Source organism: Macrosteles quadrilineatus, unplaced genomic scaffold (assembly GCF_028750875.1).
Source record: "Macrosteles quadrilineatus isolate MER2022 unplaced genomic scaffold, UCM_ALF_1.0 Scaffold_2__2_contigs__length_208266976, whole genome shotgun sequence".
Classification (NCBI taxonomy): Eukaryota; Metazoa; Arthropoda; class Insecta; order Hemiptera; family Cicadellidae; genus Macrosteles; species Macrosteles quadrilineatus.
Genome location: NW_026542595.1, coordinates 138,078,900 through 138,102,886, shown reverse-complemented (window position 1 = coordinate 138,102,886; position 23,987 = coordinate 138,078,900). Strand labels below are relative to the sequence as shown.

General features: G+C 30.8%; 3 protein-coding genes across 4 annotated transcripts; 2 read left to right on the top strand and 1 right to left on the bottom strand.

The window, feature by feature from the left end:
• The first annotated feature begins 1,664 nt into the window (after positions 1-1,664).
• LOC128987314 (peptidoglycan-recognition protein 3-like) lies at positions 1,665-5,507 on the top strand. The gene is made up of 4 exons (XM_054408089.1): positions 1,665-1,742; positions 2,622-2,841; positions 4,152-4,294; positions 5,190-5,507. Exons 1-4 carry the CDS (start codon positions 1,715-1,717, stop codon positions 5,339-5,341), a joined length of 543 nt encoding a protein of 180 aa, XP_054264064.1. The 5' UTR covers positions 1,665-1,714; the 3' UTR covers positions 5,342-5,507.
• A 923-nt stretch (positions 5,508-6,430) lies between these two features.
• LOC128987316 (peptidoglycan-recognition protein LC-like) lies at positions 6,431-13,704 on the top strand. 2 transcript variants are annotated; one of them, XM_054408090.1, is made up of 5 exons: positions 6,431-6,621; positions 10,274-10,354; positions 11,407-11,620; positions 12,556-12,692; positions 13,370-13,704. In XM_054408090.1, exons 2-5 carry the CDS (start codon positions 10,336-10,338, stop codon positions 13,537-13,539), a joined length of 540 nt encoding a protein of 179 aa, XP_054264065.1. In that variant the 5' UTR covers positions 6,431-6,621; positions 10,274-10,335; the 3' UTR covers positions 13,540-13,704. The 2 variants fall into 2 exon arrangements, with proteins under 2 accessions (XP_054264065.1, XP_054264066.1); XM_054408091.1 differs by lacking the exon at positions 6,431-6,621 and adding an exon at positions 9,835-9,945.
• A 791-nt stretch (positions 13,705-14,495) lies between these two features.
• Positions 14,496-17,650, bottom strand: LOC128984951 (eukaryotic translation initiation factor 5B-like). The gene is made up of 4 exons (XM_054404320.1): positions 16,939-17,650; positions 16,221-16,452; positions 15,447-15,580; positions 14,496-14,725 (listed from the first exon to the last, which is right to left on the bottom strand). Exons 1-4 carry the CDS (start codon positions 17,648-17,650, stop codon positions 14,574-14,576), a joined length of 1,230 nt encoding a protein of 409 aa, XP_054260295.1. The 3' UTR covers positions 14,496-14,573.
• Positions 17,651-23,987: the final 6,337 nt, after the last annotated feature.

The following is a 23,987-nucleotide window of genomic DNA, read 5'->3' as shown; positions in this document are numbered from 1 at the left end:
GAAAAATACAATATTCAAGGATTTGACAAGTATTTTCAGCCACATTAGATTATAGAAGACTTCAAACTAATCTATTAGTTTTCATGGTTTTTTTGTTGCACGTGTCAATGAACTTTATTTTAATCGTGTTAACGCCATATTCAAAGGGGCTTTTTTGACTGACCTTAATGTCAAATTCATGAACAAGCTAAATAAAACTGTTCACTGTTGCTACAACCCGTGAAACACATAATTAATTTAACCTATGTAAACAACTCGACATATCTAGTAAATGTATAATTTACTGGTAATACACTTAGAATAAACTTCGTGCAGATGAGTAATAATAGTACAAGAAGTTTAAGCACTAATTAATAGTATAGTGTTGTTAAGCATAGACTACTAGTTAAAACTGTTTTAATTGCAGTCATTTTTATGGAACGTTAATAACGTTAAGTATCCATATACCACTTACATATGCAACATATCCAAAGAGTTTTCTTTTTATATCCCAATTTGGATAAAAATAAAAATCGGGATTGTTCATAATGATGACATTAGTTCTTCACTCTGAGTGTAATGAGATTTTTAAAGTATTAAAATCCTTTATTTTCTTCTAATCTTCAAAAAACAATACAGGGTTAGTAGTTCATTACGATGGATATTTTGAAACTTACACAGCTGATTTTGCTGCTTGATTTGGCCTTCATCAAATAGGCTGACCCTATCACTAAAATCCTAAAACTAATTCTACCATAGAAAAATATATTGTATACATAAATGTTAATTAATAATTTTGCCAACAAAGTTATTTCCCAATACTATAATCTAACTTTTAGTACATGAACTATATTTTCTCAAAACATTAGGTTTCACTCCTTTACCGTAGAGTATATTTTATAATTTCAGGTGGGTCTGTAGTCTATATTAAAAATAAATTAGTATAAATAAATGAGAGGAAATTAAAGAAAAGTTACTATTCTGTCTGAAACATTGAATGATTTTAAATGAGGTTACAACAAGATGGTGTTCTTAGTGGGATAGATTAAGAGAACTATTTTTTTTAGATCCGACCCATTTGGATCATTGTATACATCACAATTAAGTTTCTCATCGTCATTATTTTTAGCTTTGGATTTAACTCTGTAATGGAGTAACTTTATTATACGCACTAATTGATTTATTTTTTTAACTGCTTAACACTGATAAATTTAACATATTATAGAGTTTTGGTTGTAGAAGATACATTATTGACTTCATAAACTAATTTTCCTGTTTTAGCACTCCAAAATAGTTGTTATAAACTAAAAAACTGGGATATTTCGATAAACAAGGGGGTGACACCTTTTATCATACATAATTATATAAACAGATAATTATTAGTTATCTCTTAGTTATGAAACAGTTAGTTTCATTTCAAAATATGACTAATCTAAAACTGATGTCTAATTTAAAATAAAAAATTAATTACCTAATCATCTGAACAAACAACACACTGTAGTTGTAGTACAATTATGTGGGTATTTAGCATAACAAATGGACGAATAATATAATGTTGCATATTCAAGCTTTAAATTTAAAAGTCTATTGCCAATAGATTTGAACACTGTTGAAGAAATCTTTTAGATAACAAATATTCTTTGTATATTTGTAACGAATGAGTGTAATGTGCGTAGCTGATTCAAGTATTTGATTGTTTGGATGCAGAAAGAAATATAATATAAATACATCTAAAATGATGTCCGGACACCCTTCTACTATTAGTAAGTAAAAAAGTAAAATTTAAATATTATTTAAAAATCCCTTAAAAGTTTGAAAGAAAGCCAGCAATTTTGATAAGTCAATAATTTCCAAAAAATAGTGTCAAAACTAGGACTCATACCATCAACAAAATATAAAAGCTGACATCTATGTTCATTTCGGAACATTTTACATGAATGCTAATCATATACCCACATTACTTTGAATCGGAACACATACATTTCTTCAACATAATAATAGTATGCTTTTATTTTATTTTTAACCTTCCCATAAAACACTTTGTGAACATAAAAATGTATCTTCAGCTTTACATTCTGTTATTCCTAACATTTGGCAATATAATTACTTCTTTTTTAGTAAACTTATTTAAATAATTATTAAAATAATTCTCCACAGGTCACATATTGTTAAAATGATTCATTTGATGTTAACGATATAATGAAATAAGCTGTATTGAGAATTATACATATATTTTCTAAAAGTTTCTAAAGTTTTAATACATTATAACCACCCTAGTCTACTCAATTGAAAACTAAACCATTGGCGATAGGTTTCGGAAAGAAGTTTACTAATTTAGATTTTACGAAGGCCTAGTCTTTTCGAGTCCCTACAACTCAGACATTTACTAAAATTTCAAGGGAATATAAACAAAAACCAATATTCATTCAGGGTTTTCTAAAGAAAAATAATGTTATTTAATCTAATAATAAGTACGTTTAAATTTCACTTGTTAAAACACTGAACACCCGAAAGTTTAATTTTGACAATATAATCCTTAGTAGGTGGGATTTATTAATTTCATTTAAAAATACAATACCCTATAGATATAATTGACCTTACTGGAAGTCTTTGGAGCTAAAATCATTTCTGTTCATTTTTAGGTGCCGATCGTTATTTTAAACAGCCAAAAACATACACCAGGGAGGATTGGGGAGCCAGACCAGCAAAAAGAAAGGTTTTGATGAGGACTCCCGTCATATACCTTGTGTTTAAGAAAATAGATACAGAAAACTGCTTTACAAAAGAGCACTGTGCACAAATTATAAAAGATTTACAAGATGATGACATGGACCGCAAAGGATTACCAGACATACAATACAAGTAATGTAAACGCATACTAAACAAACTGTGATTTTAAATACTGTAGTATTTAATTTGTTCCCACAAAAGATGGGCAAAGATCAAATATAAGCTATAGTGTTAATTTTTAATGCATCCTAATGATCTAGGTGAGCTAAAAGAATTGTATATTCTTTCTCTCAAAAACACAAGGTGTGTTTTGTTTTTGACAGCTATACATAGTACATTGATACCAGGCAAAACAACTAAGTAAATTAACTAAAGGAAAACATTATAAAGGCCTTTGTTAAGTTTCCCTATGAAAGGTGTAAAACACGATCAAGTATACATTTTCTTGATGTCATCCGTACTACAAAATAGAAGCTATGGAAAGGGTAATAGAATACCTATTCAGGAAAAACGATACCAAAAATAACTTTCATTTTAACGTGCAATTCGTTATACGTAAATTGTTAATGTCTTACTACAAAATTGCAATCTTATGATTTGTGGATACCAATCAAATAGCTTCGGATGTTAAAAGAATTGACTGTATGCTTAATGAACAAAATTATTCATTGTACCTAAATATTAAGATTTAATAACCTTTTCCTACAGTCACCCGACAAAGTTGGCTTCCTTGTACTGTTTATAGTACAGAAAGCTGCTAATTGCTGCATATTTATACTTTGCCGTACGGTTTATACTTTGCCGCACATCAGGATTCCAACGAAACAACACAAAACAGCGTGGTTCTATTATGCACGTAATCTGTGTACGCTTGGAAATAGGTTGGCAACACTTAAAGATAATAATACTATGAGCAGCTGATTGACTATCATAACTACGATTTAACCTGTCATTTCGTGTTTATAGTTTCGGTATTTCTGAACTTTCTGGACTTTTCTTTTAAACGTTTTTAAAACATTCCTACGATCTTAATAAACAAGAAAATACCTTCAAAGCATTTTTTTCAGGTGCGGAAACCACTTCAAATTACAAAAACAATACGTAACTATATTCTTAAAACGCGGAGCACATTTCTTGCCGAGGAAAAATAGCGGAGTGATACGGACCGCGGGTACTACTTTCTCTAGGGCAGGGCACCATTTGTGTTGCCAGCTGAACCTAAAAACGTGTTGTATAGTGTTTGAAAGACTAATTATTTATATGCTTTATAATGACTGTAGGAAAAATATAATGTGTAACACGAGTGAAAAAGGCCTTTGCTGTACCCGATATCATTCCGCACTCGCCTGCGGCTCGTGCGTAAACATTGCTCTCGTGTGCAGCAAAGTGCCACTTTCACCACTAGTTACACAAATAACTATTGTATATTTTGGGTGTTACAGCTTTTTGATTGGGTCAGATGGGTCCATTTTTGAAGGAAGAGGTTGGTACACGGCACCTGAGCCTTTTCCAAGGAACAAATATCAAATTTTACATCAGCTAAATATTAGAGCTTGCTTTATAGGCATGCTTGGAGAAAATGAAGGTAAAATAACATGAATAGTTTTTACCATTATTACTGTAGAAATATACTTAATTTGATTTGCTTGGCTAAATGACTTAACATAAAATAACATGTTTTTGACGATAACATCGAAGATTGGAATGACAAGTCTGAGAAGGGTGTCAAACTAAAATATCTTCTTTTAAGGTGACATCGTTGTAATTAGATCTAAAAATTAAATTTAATATTATTTATTTTTATTCCCACTAAGTCACGAACAACTAAATTAAGATTGAAGATGATACCGGGTAAAAAGAGTTTAATTAAATTCAAAATTAAGATACCTAATTATGGTAGCAATGTAGAAAATGTTTTTTTATATAATTTTTTGAATTACAGTAAAAAAACTATTTTGGGTTTTAAAATACCCTTATTTGATTTTGTCATTGCTGTAGAAAACGTATACAAGTCAACAGGTTATTTCAAAATATACAAATCTATGATAAAAGTTTGTTACCTATGATTGCTCAGGTTATAACGAGAAGAGGGTTACGGTCTAAATATTTACGGACTAAATATTTTATAGTTACGAAAGAAGCCCAATAAAAAAATAATCAGTGTTGTATACAATAAAGGCAAGTTACAGCTTGGATTTTTGTGGTTAGTCTTTATTAGAATGGATTTAAAACATAATATGTTATCTGTAATTAACATAGCATATAACATTTAATGATATACAAGATGCTAAATAATAAATTTACTATAACGTAACTAGAGTAACATAATATAGGCCAGCGTGTATTTAAATCTTGATAGACTGAATCTCACTAAAAATATTTTCGGGTATTTATAACAGGCCAAGGAGGTTTAACTTTATTGGTTTATACAGCTTGACTTACTAACCCGTTATTAATAAACTATGAATGCTACTTTTCAGAGGTAAGAGACACCGTAGAACAAGAGTTTGCAGTCATTCATCTCATAGGAGATGGTGTAGAAAAGAAAACGATTCATGAGAACTCCCAGTACATGATGTGGGAAGAAATAGGATATCAAAGATCCAGTCCTTACGATGATGATCCAGCATGAACATTTGCTTTTAATTACAGACTGTATATAAGTAATTAGGAAGTAAAACTTTAGACTAGTGTAATAAGTATTTTTTATTATGTGCATTGAAATTGATTCTTTAAAAACAATACATCTTTAAATAGCCATGTTCTAAGAAAGCTTAAATTTAGTTAATAATGTAAATAAGAATCCACAAAATATCTATATATTAATATTTTTTTTATTCAGTGACTGGCTCTTAAGAAATCCTTTTTACAGTATTGAAGAGTTTCTGAAACAACCTGTGATAAGTCGGTAACTTTACATCTAAATCTGTTAAATATTTAAGTCTATTTTTGTTTGCTTCAATTTTATTAATTATTCATTTGTTAATTGTGTATAGTCTATTGTGATTGTTAATTCTGTAGTTGAAAGGAATTTGTACAACAGACTCATACTCAAGCTACTTCTGATTATTTGAACATTGACATTTTATGTTCTACTCTACTGACAATGTCAATGCATGTAAATGTCCATGATAATAAATTAATTTATTGATTTGATTTGAATAAGATAAACTAATGTCTTTCAGTTTAACTTTTACTTTGTAGTAGCCTACTCTGTAGAAGATCTGTGCAATAATTTGGTTTCCTATTTAGCATAAAAGTTCTATTAAAACACATTATTTTCTGTCATGTATTATTTTTTTATGTTGCTAGGGGAAAGCAGTCAGTAAAATAATTTTTCTCGCAATAAACAAGATCATACTTTTTTATTTTCCAAAAGTGAATATTTACACTTATATTTAAAACACCAGTATAAAACATTTTAATGAAATGTTTGCAACTAATGTTCGATATGGTATTGATTATTGATCAAAATAATGACAGAACTGTCGCTACTTGATTTTATGTTTACGTTTCTATCATCCAAATAATATCATTTTTACAAGCAGCCAAATAAAGGTAAAATAAATATATGAAACAAAATAATTGTTTTGTACGAGTGACATATTCGTTTCAAGCACTATACTCAAAGTATTTTACATTTGAGTTAAAACCTTATCATCTAGACTCTATTGATAAGCTATCGATAATGATGTTTAGGTTTAGTCCAAGAAGCTATCCCATAGTATAGAGAAAAGTTTTGTTTTGTATTAGGTCTATTTGTTGTGATTTTTTTAGGGAGATTTTTATCCATAACATTGTTTGATGTGTTAAGAAACCATGGCGACTACGGAGGAATTTCTTTATGACGTTCTAGGCATTATGATTATTTTCATGGTTTGGATTTTGAGAAGGCTTTGTGATCCATTGGGGGTAGATATTTTTCTAGTTAAATAAGTTTACATATAAATTGCAATTTATTAAATAGGCTATTATAAAAATTTTATTTATTACGTTATATTTATTAGCACATCACTCTACGATGTAGTTCTTTTTATTAAAGAATATTTGTAGTTAGGCCTATAAGCATAAGGAATGAACATGTGTGGGCACATTCTTTATGCATTTAAACTATTGGGCCTACCCAATGACTGTTTGTAACGCGATCAAAATATAAAATCCTATATTACATGAAAATATGAGGATGTAATGAAAAATTGAAAATATACAATCTGTAATATGTTATAAGTGCTAACACTGTAAGATGGTATGTTTGGCTTAGTAATGGCAGAATGTATTTATAGTTTCTGACTTTAATAATACCAGTTATTCTGCCACGTGTTTCGCAACGGGATGATAATTCAGGGAATAAAAACGTAGTTTTTTTTAAATATACACTAAAAATCGTTACCACCTAGTATTTTTTATAAAGGTAAATCTCAACTATGCCGTACTATTTTACAAAATATTTCTTGGATTCATGAATTCTCAATCAAATTTGTAACCAAATTATAAGGTTGTTGAGAAAAAATACAGCTAAAAATTATAGTATATTTCATCACTAGGGTCTTAAGTGACTTTTTTGACCCGAGGTCAGGTTTCACGATCAAGGCGATGCCGAGTTCGGAAAAAGAGTCCGGTTTTTTGCCCGTGTGGTGAACTATGTTTTTCGTCATATTGAATTAAATCTAAGCTAGAAAACTAAATAATGTTTATGTGAAGATTACCTCTCAAAACGAATTCTAGTCTATTTTTCAATTCTGCTAATGCAAATAAGCAGCTGTTTTAAGTTAAGTGATTCAATCATTTCGTCTATTATGATTGTGTTACAGTACTATACATACCATCAATATGTCGAGCGATCGACAACAATAGGCTAAGACCTAAACCAATAAATAAATCAATAAATAATTTATATCGATTCAGTAGCCACAATCTAAATTTAAAACTGTTTACAACAGTTGATTTTTAATCCCTAGAGAGTAATAATGCTACTTTAGACCCACAACGCATGCATTAAAAAGGCTCTTTTTGCTGCAGTATGACCGAAATAAATGAAAAAATATGGTATTTTGGATTTCATAATGTTACATAAAACGCTTTAATTTATAAGGTTTTCTGCCGTTAGAAGAAGGTTTATTGAAATACTCATATTTATATAATTTTTCCATTATCTGTAAGTCCTTTCAATCAAGTCCTTTCCCCTAATAAAATCCATGTTAATTTTTTCAGTGTCTTTGTCCTCTATTTGGACATTTTAATACATTATTTTTAACTATTAACATGAGTTTTATAATGGAAAACATGTTTTTACAAATAGCTTTAAAATTATGTGCTGTTTGACAATTGTTACAATTTACAATTTTGGAGTTTTGACTATGTAAATCTTTTAGAAAAATATATATTTTTACTAGCTGACCCGGCGAACTTCGTATCGTCTAAGTTATAGGTTTCCCCTAAGACAGACCGATGGAAAGAAAGTACCGTTACGTTTAATTTTCAAGATGATCTCGTTCGCATCGCTCAATCACGTCCTGGTTGAAGTTCGTTCGCTACGCTCACTCACCTTTGGGTTGGAGCTCGTTCGCTACGCTCACTCACCTTTAGGTTGGAGCTCGTTCGCTGCGCTCACTTGCCTTCAGGTTAGCTCGTTCGCTACGCTAACTCGCCTCCAGGTTGAAGTTCGTTCGCTACGCTCACTCACCTTTGGGTTGGAGCTCGTTCGCTGCGCTCACTTGCCTTCAGGTTAGCTCGTTCGCTACGCTAACTCGCCTCCAGGTTGAAGTTCGTTCGCTACGCTCACTCACCTTTTGGTTGCAAATTAGCTGTTGTCATAAATGTAAAAGAAATAATAGTGCTGCACCCTGTTGGTAATCCTTGTAACTTTAATGCTATTGAACATCATAGAACAGAACCAACTTGTTTAATTGAAACAGCTGTTAAGATTCAATAATTCCATTTCTCATAAGGTTAACATGGGCAACTCCAGAGCCACTGGGGCGGAGCCCTTTTAAGAATTTCGAAACGGGAAATAGTTTACGTTCGATTCGCATACCTACAGAATTTACACACCAAATTTCATAACGATCGGTGAAGTCGTTCCGGAGGAGTTTGCAGACAAACACTGTGACACGAGAATTTTATATATTAGATTAGATTTGAGTTATGTTATAATTTTAAAATTTTACATATCAAATCTGACTCTAGGACTTAGGAGCTTAGTTTAGAAGAAACGCTAGAATGCTAGTACTACGTAGTATTTAAAGTAGTACCGAATGTTTCACATAAAGAGCAGCCATTTTCATGCCAATAAAATTATTATCTAATTACAAGCACTGAAAATTAGAATATTACTCGTATTTAATATATTTTTGGTATTTGAAAAAAATAAAGATACTTGAACATAAAAAAACTACACCATAGGGTTGATTTTTTAGGGGAAATCTTTGGAAATCTTTTCATTTCATCGCTTTATGACCGACGTTCTTCTGAAATAGTAGACTCGTTAAGAGATTCATCTTTTATATAAAGGTTTCGAGCTTATTATAACTGTTATCACCTTTTTATAGACTTCAGATGATAACAGCCCAGTTTAAAATAAAAAATAGCAGTACGTTTTGTTTTGTGTATTTTAAACAATGTGCGACTCAGAGATCTGGTTTTATATGGTGTTTGTTTTAACCGGCTTGTTGTACTATTGGCAAAATAACTTCTAGTTTTCCCCGAAAATAGATGGTAAATATCTTTGTCTTTCATGTATTTTCATTAGTAGCTTGTTACATTTGAAATGAATTCGTTTATTTCAAGTATAAGATTTTGCGACAGTTTTTGTTTAAGTAATTTTAAATAATCATTATGATGATTTTAAAACAAAAAATATTGGGAAAAGAAATTTATTTTTAGGAAATAATTAGGTGAAAAATATTTTTTTCCATATAACGAACGTCAACATTATAATTAATGTAGAAATAGTCTTAAAGAACAACGAAACCTAACTTTAATAATATTAATAATGCAACTATAAACTTTGATCATTATCGTTTAAGTCATTTTTATCTAGTACAGTATTTGTAATGTCCAGTAACATGATAACGTTACAAATTTGCTACCAGTTATGTATAAGAATATTTCGTAGTTCATTTAAGCTATGCTGTATAAAATAGGCTCTGTACTTTTATTCTTGATATTTTATATCGTAACAAAGGTTTTTAAAACAGTGCATAAGTTTTTGCCAATTGAACTTCTTTTATTGTGAAAGTAAGTTTCCATTTAGAAACCCTGCTATCAAGTTTGGATGCAATATTTGATTAGTTATATAAACATTTAAGCTTGTAATATTTTAAGATGAATCACATACTATGTGTGGGTATGTGTAGTAACTGATGCTGATATGACATTTACTACAGCTATGCATGGTCTTAAGCCAAACTCTAAGTCTTGATCTAATGATTGCAATTTTAATTTAATTGGATGCATGGAAAAATATTCTTACTCACAGAGGCACTTGACAGAACGACTACTGTTTGGCCTTTCTTCTTTGTGTCACTTAGTTAGAAATTAAACACAATTACTTTTATTTCTTTAGGAAATGACGTTTGAAGAAATGTTTAGCACAGAAGATCCTGATGCTAAAGTTATTCGTTAGGGATGGGGGCTAAAGGAGTTAGTAAGTATAATCTTGACTTTAATTGTAACTTTATAATACAAATAAAATACAATATGTACAATACAATATATCTATGAAAATACATCGATATGTGATTTTAATTTATCTGCAGTAAAATGACCTACCACACTTAACGTTGTTTTTTCATTGGTAAACTCATTATAATTTTCTATAATTTATGTTTTACCTAGTCAAAACTATAATATTGTGTATCTATAAACGTCACACGACAAATCAAACCAAACTTTTCCCAATGTAGCCATACAGATTAATTACCTTGTTTTTTTTTATACAATTTGTTGATTAATCATTGTTGTTTTGCTATACTTAAAATTGAGGCAAGCTGTTTCAAACCCAAGAGGGTTCAATTCTGTAGCTTAATGTATTTTTGTTTGCTGTTTTTAATTAATTTGCCATGCAAAATAGTCATCAACGGGATTTAGGTTTTTCAATTTAAAATACCAAAGGTAAGAATAAACAACAAATTCAACGAATACTGCATTAAAACATAAGTACAACTGCCACTTCTGAAAATATTGAGTATTACTTTTATTATGATTATTATGATTACTATTATGATTATTATTTTTAACAAATTTTGGTTGGTGAAGTCATGCAAATTACTAATAACTCCAAGTTACTTTATTAGTTTGCTACATGGTTGACACCATTAAATACAAAACAATATAAATAACCATGTATTAATACTTATTACGTGATGAATAAGTGTTATGGTGATAAAAAAAATAGTTATGATTATAAACATATAGTTGTTTAATATAATGCTATCCCTATAAAAGAAAGACTTTTGGTAACATTTGTTCAAAATTTTTTAAATTTTCAATAAATTAATTAAATAAATATCACATACTGATCAATATAAAGGGAGGTGTTTTGCAAGGGTTCTAAGCGAATATTAATTCCAAAACCCTGTTTTACAAAAAATAAAAATAAATATATCATTTAAAAGTTCAATATAGTTTAACAAATTTAAAACCTGAAAGGTCAAAGTAAACACGGCTGAATTATCTAAATAAGTGAATTTGTCCCAGAGCTAGATGTAGGTCCAGTTGAGGAGGTGTCAAGAGAAGAATGGGGAGCAAGACTTCCCTTAGTAACAAAACCCATACAGTTCCCTGTAGCTGTGATCACCGTGCACTTCACTAACACCCAGACCTGCTCTACTAGGGAAGAATGCATCAAGATAGTCAAGGAACTTCAAAGGAGGGATATGGATGATAAGAACCTTATTGATATAAGATACAAGTAGGTAATGTTGTTTAGTTATTAGGTCCTTTCAGATTCAGGATGTATATAGCCTAAGCTAAACCAACACACTTTTCACAATTATAATATTTATCCAATCCAAAATGACCGTTCACATAATACCTGATGTTTAAAAGTCGGATTAGACTTAGTAAACCTAGCCCAAGTTTACTGAATAAAGAATTGTAAAAACCTAACCAAAATTCATTTAAGAAAACCTTTTCAACCAACTGTTTTTACTGTGCAGCTGTGCATAAAATAAGCTTAATCCTTTATAAAAACACCAGAATAAATCAACAATTTTCTTAGAAAAACTATTTATTAATATGAACCAAAAATTTTTTAAACAGACTTTAAAAATAAATAGATAAAAAATATATATCCATAATACCTGTAAAACTGTTTCTGGTTATATAAAAAAATAGTCTCTAGTTATAAATAATGTACAATAATTTACAATAAATAAAAAAAAAACTTTTTGACCAGCTAAACTTATTAGTTTCTTCCATTAAGAAGTTTTATATTTTTCTAGATCAATTAACCAATATTTTTTTTTAATGTAACTAACTCACTAAGTTAGGTAAAATGTACCAGCCCTTAAACCATACCTCAGCTACGATTGGCTATAATTGAAAATAATATTTTGTTTTTATATTGACTTGCAATTATTTTAATAGTGTGACATCCTTATTGGTGGCGTATAATTCTGCAATAATATGCTTAAACGATTGTTGTTAAACGTTTATAGCTTGATAGTTATTTATTTAGAAGATATTGATCATATTTAAAAAAAATACCTACATCTCAACACGTACCTATCCTCTATACCTTGAAGCTAACGATAATATGAGTGTAACGAGTGAATGTTTTATATTGACGTTTCAACCTAATAAAGCAAACATTGATTTTGGATCTTGACCTTTGAATGATTTCAGTTTTCTCATTGGCGGTGACGGGGCGATATATGAAGGCCGTGGCTGGAAGGCAGCTGGAATCAGGGTCCCCGTCATACACGAAATGGTTGACCTTTTCCTAGAGAGTATTGATGTAGCATACATCGGCACTGTGCAAGGTGAGGGGTAACTTACATTTGACAAAATATAGCATTTATTTGAAAAAATATAATATTTTTTTCAACTAAGTGAGCTGGGTGGTCGTTTCGCAATTGACGTAACGATGACATAATGGTGACGTCAGTTGAGAGAATAGCAGTGAAATGCTGTATATGTCTGTAGTGTATTCCAACTTAGGTTGGGCTTTTGTGTATTGTTAGTTGTACTGTGTTCAGTTTTTTACAACTAAGGATGGGATCAGATTCCAGTTTCCGAAACGTTGTGTATTGTTTTTTACCATTGATATGGGATATGTCTGCAATAAACCTTTGAACAACATTACCTTGTTGTTTGTATCTGCATGCAAAATAAACTGTTTTCTTTCTTTCTTCAATTACGTTACTATTACGTCGTCGTGAGTCACCATTACTTTACCACCATGCCACCCTGACCACCTACACATTTACCCAGCTGTGTCAAAGTACTTATTTTTCTGCCTCTTTGAACTACTATGAAATGTAATTAGTTCCAACGTAATGCAATTGATATACATACATTTTTACTAAATGCTTTAACAATTTGATGTATATATTAAATCTAATATAACTAATTTTACATTCAATACATTAACGTCCTTGGTTTGAAAAAGGTTTAAAATATTGATCGAATTATTATTAGTTTTTTATTTCTATTGTAGATGCCGATGATTCCGAAATCTTGAGATCAACCTTTGAAAAACTAGTTAAACTCGGAAAACTCCGCAGATACATTCGAATGAGAGAGTTTTACTTGTGGAAAGAAGGGGGGTTCTTAAAGAAGAAAAACCTACCAAACTGTGATGGCTTTGACGAACTCCCGTACGATTAAAAAATATGATTGTACATTGTTGGTGTTAGGATAAATAATTTAACATGTCTACATATTACCCATATTTGGTGATTGAATTAACTGAAAAGGTGTGTTTAAATTTTATGCATTAGTGAAACTTCTTGTAACTAAATGGTCGTACTATAACAGGAGCACTCTACTTATATGGAAAAGTGTGGAATTTTGCTCACAAAGTTTCCTGGTTTGAATCCCGACAATCAAAAATAAATTTTTTTCTAAGTGATTATGGTGCAGCCTGTAGTACTGGCCAGGACGCAAATCAAATGCCTAGTTAAATAAAATAGGCACAAATAGACATTGAAACTACAGAAATTGTAGTAAAAGAAATAGTATCCATTCAGTGGGACTCAAATGTAAACTATTTCACAAAGTGAACTTTTCTGCCATTTTATATTTATAAATGGAATTGTAGAATGATTATTAGCCTGATCGTTACTTTCCTCTTAAAGGGAACACTTATTATTATCGATGATTTTTTTCCGATGTATCGTTATTTTTGTTTACCGATCCATTACATATTGACAACTGATCTTGTTTAGGCTAAATAGTCTAATATATGGATTAAAGAAATGAAACTGTTCTAAGCTAACCTAACATAACCAACCAAACTTGCTGTACTATTTAAAAATTGCTTTTGATAGCAGAAAAGGCAAGTTAAACATGGAATGTTACACAGCAAGTTTGGTTAGTTATGTTAGGTTATTTTTGTTTAGAACAGCTTCATTTCGTTATTGTTTGTTGATACTAAACAATATTCATCGTAGTTGTCAGCTGATATGTTTCAATTTGTTAATATCGATAAATCGAGAAAAAAATCATCGATAATAATGAATGTTCCCTTTAACAGGAAAGTACTGCCTGATCTCTTTAATACAATTTTTTTTTTTAAAGTCATCCAAAATTTCATAAATGTGTAAACAAATAGTAAAAAATAATGATGCAGCATAGGTTTAAGGAAAATTGTATTTGTGTAAATAAAGTAAAAAAGTACAACTAGATGTTAACTACAAGGGTCATATATCTTGAACGAAATCATAATTTTTGTCATCTAGGATCTCTAAACTGTCATACACGTGAGTGTTGTACTCTTCTGCGATATACGTTGGCATACTTAAGTGTATGAAGGCAAGCGCATGATGAAGTGTATTCAGGGGGATGGTCTCAGCTAAAAACAAAACAAATAAAAACATTATAAGCAAGTTTTAATAAAACTCTTGGTGCATTCTATTTGCGTTTCTGTGGGTGATCTAGTTTGTCATCTAGACCTAGAAATAATAAGTTAAATCAAATATAAACAATACAGCATTAGTCTCATTGTACAATTTTTCTACAGCTTTGGCCCTTTAATATTTAAAATGTTTGTAATAATGTAAAATGCTCATAAGCCAAATTTGTTACTGTTTAAGAAGTAGGAAATATATTTTTGTACAGTTAATAGTTCACACTGACTCAAGATCAAGATAAAGATGGAAAAGACAATTAGTATTAAAAGAATCGCCACAGACAAGCCTTTTTTAAGGCTTATGCAGTTTTGTATTGTAAATTTATTGTATATGTGCTGTACCAAGTAATAAATAAATAAAATAAAGGCGTTTTAGTAAATTAAGGTTTTGCGTTTAACGTTCAAAGTTTATAGCATAATAAAATATTTGAAATTTGAACTAAATGAACTGACCAGTATTTTTCAAACCAACTTCGATGTTCTATTTTTTGTACCAGCCAAGATTTTCAAATTGAAATTGAAGCTTATATTAAATTTAGCATGTACCAAAAGTTGATATTCAAACCCAAACGAATTCTTATGTAATCTTAGAATAACATATTACGATGACTAGAGAAAAAATCACTTTCTTAGAATTTTTTCTAACTAGTAATGTGCCTCTCACCTGTGTATTGACCTAAGAAGCCAATGTATACATCGTGTCCCAAAAACTTGTTGACTTCTGTATTGCTTGCAGCCGGACCACGTCTATCCCAGCCTAGACCTTCAAATACAGTCATGTCACCTCCTATTAACCAGCTGAGAAATATCAAAGACAAATGAATACATCTGTTCAGTTGTGACAGTTGTATTTTAAGTAAAATCTGTAAAATATACACATTATTTTGGTACTTGAGTTTAAATTTATATCATTATCAATTAATTTTAAAGTATTGTACTTTAGGCACAGTGGTCATTACAATTTATAGGAATTTGAGATGACATAATGTGCAAATAATGGAAAGAAACATTTTAATGGGGTGGTCTCCAAAATTAATACTTATGGATATTTTTAAACGAACTAAAAGTCGAAAAGTTTCTTGAGCCCCTAATGCGTCCTCATGCATGAAAATCGTGTTCTACAATCCTTTTGGAACTTTATTAGAATTTATAAGTTCATTATCTCATGAAATATCAATGGTTTGATACCAAGCGAGGTCAAATTTGCACCCAAATGATATTTTTTTCAAGCCAACCAATTAAAAAAATTGTCGATATACGAACTAAAAGCCGGAAACACTCAATGAGTCCCTTATGCTCTTATATACGTCCTTAAGAAAATGCTGTCTCTCATTATTATTAAAATTGATTAGTCCACCCTCTAATCACGGAACAGACTTGGAAAGCTTCCTTGCAAACTATTTACAAATTTACAAATACATAAAACATAATCATTTACTTGTAAGCTATGTCCTTAAGGCCCAACACGTCCATGTGGTAGTTTTGGATTTTTCTCACTTCATGAGCACAATGCGCCCATGATTTGCACTCGTCCACTTCAGTGTTAGTAATGAACACAACCCCCACAGCTGGTAGTTTAAGGGCAGTTTCTTCGACTTCCAAATCCTTTGGATACTTGGTTGCACGAGCTCTCCAGTCTTCTCTTACACAGATGTTGATAGGAGTCTTTACTGGAATTCATAAGTCATGCTATTTTTCCTGCCAGTATTTTCCTATGTTATATATTTTCTAATAATGCATCGACACCCCTTACAAATTTAATCAGATTTATAATCAAACTTTAGATCGTTAAACTTAATTTAGATGTTTGTTTAAGGATCTTTTTAGAGCAACTTCCATATTTTATCATGTCCGATTAAAAAAATGTTCCACTAGAAATTATTTTCATAACACAACACACAGTTTAAGATTTGTTGTTATGTATTGTTATGTATTGTTGTTATGTATTAGCTTTGACTATTAATACAACAAATAACTTCATTTAATTACTTTAAACATAGGACAATAATTCACAACCGCTCCTTTTACAAGTGTTTTGTAATGTATAAAATTAATTCTGAGAATACTTATCAACTCTAAATACCTTGTGTAATATTAAATACTAAACCTATAAAAACAACAACTGTGGCATTCTAATATGATAAAATATCTATTACCTACTGGTAGAGGTGCAACGACTTCCTTCGTTTCTTCCGTGTTTTCAGTCGTAGGCTTTTCTGGCTCGACGGGAGCTGGAGGAGGGGCAGGTGGTGGAGGAGGAGGTTCAACTGGCTTTGGCATCATCAAAGGGTTTCTTCTTCCATTCCGAGTTTTAGACTTAAGTCTTTTTGGTCCTCCACCCCTACTGGGTCTTCTTAGGGTAGGTTTCGTATCTGGTTCTTGAACAACTTCGATTGAAAGAGTAGGTTTTACGGCTGGTGATTGTGCTGTGGCTGTAGCTTTCGAAGAGTCTTCTTGTGCTTCTGTAAAGTCTTTTTCATCTTTTGAAGGTTCAGTTGTAGTATCCTTGTTTTCAGATGTACCTTTCCCCACCTCATTAGATTGATCGGAGCTAGATGCAGGGTTGGGATTTGATTCAATTTGTTGTTTGGATTTACTAGATTTCTTCTTCCTTTTATGAACCTTTCTTTGCCTACCTTTTGCCAGTTTATCCTTATGAACATCTTCGTCACCATTATTTTCATTTTCAGAATGTTTATTTCTAGTAAATGTTTGTTTTTCGTCTGTTTCATCTGAAGATGAAGACGTTGTTGTTTCATGCTCTGATGTAAGTTTTGATTCATTAGAACTCAATGAGTCTGTTTCATTAGGTTTACGTGTCTGTATACTTTGTTCATTTGGAGAGTTTGGATGCGCTGAATTATCCATAACCAACGAACTCAGTTATGTTAAATGTTTGTTTCTAGTTTCCTAAAACACATAAAACACCACTGGAGGTTTACACAAATACAACCAAGTATTTTTATAACATATGGTGATCCCTCAAATCAAATATTAAAAATGATATTTAGTCACAACCAACTTGCTTGGAACCATTAAAACATACAGTTAAATAATTGTAAACTGAATTTAAAGACAAATTACGTAATTTCTAGATTGTTATCAGTATCACACACATCTACACTTTGTGTTTGTAATTTTTAACTCATAAAGTACTATGAACCATATACAGCACATGACATTTTACAGGATATCTGACTATTTAAACATTTATTCTTATCTGTAAATCATATTATAACCACTCAGTATCTTATAATAGGTTTATTAATAACATTATTATTTGCACAAACCGTTCTCTTCATTAACGTCACTGTTCATCAATAAAACATACATAAAATCATATAAAAACATTACTAATAAAACACCTATTCCTGTTTTGAATACATAAAAAAAGCACTAGTACAATATTTGGCATTTATACAAACCTATTTTGCTTACCTTTTTGGGTTAGTTGTGTCCTATCTTTTAATACCGTTATTCACTCACAGGCTTACAGGGTCGAAGAAGTTGACTATTTACTTCATGAATCGATAATGCCTAAATTAAACTGGAAATAGATTAAATTCCAAAATCCAAAGCCATGTTGCTGCACTATTATGTTTATTTCGATTTTGCTTTTAATAGTTAGCTATATAAGAAAGAGTTAGACATACGTCATTTTAATAACAAATCTATTACCACCCAAACTCACCCAGAATTGGGGAGCTACCTAGTCTGGTGATAGAGCATGGTATTTGGTCTTAAGGCCCCGGGTTCAAATCCCGTCAAATATGTATTTTATCTAACTAATGATGCCGCACCACCTAGGTCTAGCCTGATGTAATGTGAAAGCAATTCCGGACTGGTACCTTGGTAGATCATCACTCTTTAAATGAACTCAAAATTATTAAATTACATTGTATAACACTCTACTTTGAAATAAGTTCTCTCATTAAACTGAATAAAATATTTTTCATAGTTAAAAAATTTACAATATTTTGAATATACAGTCGCAGTTCACGTATTTAGTAATTGGAAGTATGCAATGACAGATAAGTAATCACGTCTAATATCAAGCAAAAATAGTATCAATGTCTTAAAAGTAAATTACAATTCGTATTGAAGAAATATATTTTATGAAAATATATTTTAATAATTAAATCACTAGTTTGTTGTCTCGTAATAGTATGTACAGTGTAAAATGGCTTATAATCTGAAATTAAAAATATTCCTAAACTGTATTTATGTTTTCCAGCTGTAACTAGTTTGACAGTAGTTTTTTTTACAAGGACATTACAATGAATTAAAACATTGTAAAAAAAAAATTTAAAGCTTTTCATTTGTTATAAATTTATGGAATGATGTATAGTGAAATTTTTACCATAAGCAAAGAGTGGTGATAATTTATTCATAAACAGAGCAATAATCTATTGATTTGAAATGTAATAAAAAGAAACTATATATTGTAATAATAACTTACATACATCATACGTGTTATTAATATCTGGAAAGTAATTAAAAATACGTCCTATGATTTAAAACATGTATTTCACTTCATTTGACCCACATGACAGTTAATACAAATAAAATATGGAATAAGTACCACTTACCATATTCTATTTCTATTTAACATTTTTCTGGGTTCATAGTATACGTGTAGATGTCTGATTCAAATGTTATTAGAAGTGTCCTTTTCTAATTTTCGTAAATTATAATACAATTAGCCAAATAATAATTATATAACTTAAATTGTTTGATATTTAACTACATTTCTTATATTCTATCACCTTTAGATTTCAAATAACGCTTGTTTCAATAAAACCTTCAATGTATGGGCAAGTAATAACATTTAATAGGCTTACTAATTAAGATGATTACTATAGAGGTCTAACATAAGAAACTATATTAATATTTAGGTGCCGGACAATGTATTGAAAGTATAGACAAATAAATATTATATACAGCTGATTATACTTGCTAAAATCCAAAAGAAGATTTGAGTTTTGCCATTTATATAATACACAGTGGAACAGAACCGAGCAATCATGCCTTTTAATTTAACTGGGTGCACAATAATCACTTGTATCATCCTCCGGGTTCGGCGTTACTTCCAACTCCGGCATCATCTTGCATAGTTCCTTTGCAGCTTCTGTTTCCGCCTCTTTTTTTGTATATGCCTCACCAATCGCCTCACCGATACCTTCTATGGAAACTTTCACTTTGTAAACAAGGTTATGTTGGGGGCCGGAAGTATCTATTACATCATATTTCGGCCCAGGTATCTTATGTTTATCAGTCCAATTCCCTAATATGCTTTTAGGATGATTATTACTATAGTACAGTTGTGAAGTATCAACATTTATAAATCCAAACCAAAACTTATGGACAAACTTAGTTACACTTTCAATGTTGCTATCTAGATAAATAGCACCGATAATAGCCTCAACTGTGTCACTAAAACATCTTTCAGAATTATCCAGAAAACCATAAGGATCTCGAAACATGAATTCATTCACGTTTATAAGTTTCGATATTTCAGTGATAGTATTGGCTGACACTAAAATATTTTTCTTTGCTGTCAAATAACCTTCATCTTCTTCAGGAAAGTGTTTGTAAAGCATGTCGGTAGTCACCATGTGTAAAATACTGTCTCCAAGCCATTTTAGCCTTTTAAACTCTATCATCTTATCCCCACTGGGCTTTTTCTGCGGAAACGGTGGGGTGAGGGCCTCCTTGATGATTTTTTCATTATTGAATGTATAGCTGATGACGTCATAGATGCGTTTTCTACTTTCATTCATAGTCAAATGAAATCGTTTCCCATGATCATCACAAACACGTAAAGCATTATAAGTTTAAAGAATCTATGTAGATTAAGGAAACTGTTAGTTAAATCATATATATTCATTGTCTTTCTTACAACAACACTATAGATAGAAATACGCCCCACTTAAATTTACACTTAAGTTACAGTATATAAGAAAATAAAATGGGTTTAAAGTGTTATGAAATTTTATAAACTAAATATGTTAACTTGTCTTATCTTACTTAGCACTATCTAGAGTGAATATTCATTTATTTGATGGAATGTTTGTTTATAACCAAGACTTTTTACAAAAATATACAAGGAGTGTGATATCACATTAGCGATAAGGAAGTTTAACATAATTTGTCAATAAGTGTTTATTTTAAAAAAATTCCATAGCTTTGTGCACTTTATGTTTGTGATGTCTTAGTAACGTTGCTTACTTGTGTTTGCTCACCAACAATTATAAAAGAACTAACCATGGATAGGACGGTAAACAAGTTTTGCAACATCATCCACTATAAGTTTAAGGATCCCACATTGCTTGGTTATGTTATAAAACATATTCAAGATGTCACTGATCCAAATGACATTAAGAATTTTGAAAGATTAGAACTCTTAGGCGATTCTGTTCTTAACATGGTTGTATCTGAAATGCTATTCCTACAGTTTCCAAACAAATCAAGAGGCGTCCTATCAAAAATGAAAGCAAAACTAGTTTGTTCAAAGACATTGGCAAACCTAGGGAAAATGATCCGTCTACCATCGTTTGTAGGGTTGGAAGATTTATCAAACCAAAAACGCTTAGAGGACTCTGTTGAGGCGTTGATAGGAGCTATCTATGTTGATGGCGGGTTTTATACTGCAAAGACTTTTGTAGAGTCTAGATGGAACAAAAAGGTGAGATACAGTACGGATAAGGAAGTTTCTTTTAAAACAACTTTAAATAACTGGACTCAAAAGAATGAAAAACCAATGGCAGAATACTCCTTGATTGAGAGGATCGGACCACACCATGAGGTTAAGCTAAGGGTAAGTGTGGCCGTTGAAGGTGTGGGTAGTGCAGAAGCTATTGCAAGCTCAAGAAAGACAGCTGAAGAAATTGCTGCTAGGGAGCTGTTGAAAAAGGTTTGGGAGGCAAAAAAGTTTAATTGTGACTCTTAAAACAGTTGTAAACTCTCATAAGATATTACATAAACGTGGTAAAAAGTGAAACAAGGGTTTGTACTTGATAAAACATTATGTGATTGATATAATTATCACAGAACACTAAGCTGGCTTTGATACTCGTTTAGTAGGTTAACAAAAAAGAACATTTATAATTTGGTAAGTACTACAGCTTTTAAAAAAATGGGACCATGTTACTTTTTAATGTTTGTATATATTTTATATATTCAAAAGTGTGTTTTAGCGTGTATTATATGTATCAATAATCTTTTTAATATATATCTCACATGTTTTAGTTTAACTTATACCGTACAGTAAAAAAAATTTTGTGACATAATGTAAAACATGTTTTATCAAGATTTCCATATACGTTTAACATCACGAATGAAGTCCTAAAGTCATCAAACTCATCTAAATACTTATGGTCTAATTGAGAGGCTTTCACAGAGTTGCTATTTAGTCCTTAAAGTTCACATTAACTAAACTAATTAATTAGTATTACGATTCATTAAACATATTTTTTGTAATTACGTATCACATTTTTTTATAAGCCTAACAATAATTGAACATAAATATGTTTGAAAATTAGTTGAGTACCATGTAAAGTAATACATTTTTTATTCAGGACTAGTGTGCATTTTCAAAACTATTAATTAATAAATAACTTCTTGATCAGCATTGTACGTGTTATTAAATGTACGGAAAGTAAATAAAAGCAACGTCTTATAACCCTTAAAACATATATTTACGCTTATACTGTTACTCACAAGACGGTAAATATACAAAAAAGATGGTAAATGGTGATCGATTTTGATTGGACACTCCAATCATCATTAGACCCAATAGGCGAATCTAGATACCATCACTTACCGTCTTTTTTGTATATTTACCGTCTTGTGAGTAACAGTATAAGCGTAAATATATGTTTTAAGTCTAATAAGACGTTTCTTTTATTTACTTTCCGTATCAATTAATAACTTCACAAATTTTACCTTTGGGTGACTGTTCTGTATTAAAATATCGTTTTGCTGGTCGGTAGTCCCAGGAGTAAAAGGTAACTCACACGCATCTTAATGTAAAGACGCTTAACCTCATTTTACTTTTCAAAATTCTCTCCCAAAACCCATTAAATTCAATCGGAGTTTTTTGAGTCACATAGCATAGATGTGTGTCACGTTTTGTGTTTTGTAAGCATATATTTTTTTTATTGTTTGTGTAAATTTATTTTTATTTTAAAAAGTAGTTAATTAGAATTTATCTCATTAATTTGAACTTATAACTAGATGTCAACACTGGCTATCTATGATAATTAAAAAAGTCATCTACTGAGTAGTAGTATAGTACTGATAGTGGCCAGTTGAAAGCTAAGACAACTTTTATGGAACTTTATTCTTCTTTGAGAGAAAGCCTAAATAAATACGTAAAACAGATATGCTATTCATTTTAGAAGGTTGTTAATTTGTTCATTGACTGTCAACAGGTTTTTTTGTTTAAACCACGTTTAAACTAGCATAACTGTTTTTGGTCACTTTTAGTAAATTAATTTGCATGGCTAAAAAACAAGCTGCGTTTGCATATATGACTTAAATTCATTGTAAGTTCGCCCTGACTTTATGTTCACTTCAAAGAACGTACGTATGCACCTGTCTGAGTGGAGTGATTAGGGGATTGCTACACAAGTGATTGCTATAGTTCGTCTTAATCTTCGATATCTCACTTGATAGAAGTGGTGCTTCGGCGTAATCTTGATTGAAGGGGCCTTGACGACCATCTAGCCTCTAGCCTAACCACATCAGATGATGGTTTATGTTACGGCATCTATATATTAATAGCCAAGCATGTTTTTTTAAAACCTTTTTTCTCAGCTCGTGTGCATCGCAGGGAAAATCTACGCATACTGTTGGAAAGAGATTTTCCTGTAGATGTGCAGAGTGAAGCACCTTTATAATTAAAATAGGCTCAAAAATAAGCACAAAAAATGAGTTTAAAAATTTGAGAAAATTAACATGGATCTTATGTGTTACCATGCTGGTGACGAAATAACAACGAAATATAAACATAAAATCAAAACAAATGGATGTTTGACTTTACAGTGTGGGGTGAAAATAGAGAATTCTGTACATTACATAGTTTTGGTCGAGATTTGACCACTGGACGACCTCTAGTACAGTATTAATAGGTGAAGAAGTACACAGTAATACAAAATACACAACATGTGTTTGAAGTCAAATATATTGTATACAGTATTTTTCA

Excerpts from the sequence above, each read along its gene's own strand:
- LOC128984951 (XM_054404320.1), bottom strand. The coding sequence starts at position 17,650 with ATGGATAATTCAGCGCATCCAAACTCTCCAAATGAACAAAGTATACAG. Across the intron at positions 15,581-16,220 it reads CTTAAGGACATAGCTTACAA|CTGGTTAATAGGAGGTGACA; the intron begins GTAAATGATTAT and ends GATATTTCTCAG. Across the intron at positions 14,726-15,446 it reads CTTCTTAGGTCAATACACAG|CTGAGACCATCCCCCTGAAT; the intron begins GTGAGAGGCACA and ends TTTTGTTTTTAG.
- LOC128987316 (XM_054408090.1), top strand. Across the intron at positions 11,621-12,555 it reads CTTATTGATATAAGATACAA|TTTTCTCATTGGCGGTGACG; the intron begins GTAGGTAATGTT and ends GAATGATTTCAG. Across the intron at positions 12,693-13,369 it reads ATACATCGGCACTGTGCAAG|ATGCCGATGATTCCGAAATC; the intron begins GTGAGGGGTAAC and ends TTTCTATTGTAG.
- LOC128987314 (XM_054408089.1), top strand. The coding sequence starts at position 1,715 with ATGATGTCCGGACACCCTTCTACTATTA. Across the intron at positions 1,743-2,621 it reads CGGACACCCTTCTACTATTA|GTGCCGATCGTTATTTTAAA; the intron begins GTAAGTAAAAAA and ends GTTCATTTTTAG. Across the intron at positions 4,295-5,189 it reads CATGCTTGGAGAAAATGAAG|AGGTAAGAGACACCGTAGAA; the intron begins GTAAAATAACAT and ends GCTACTTTTCAG.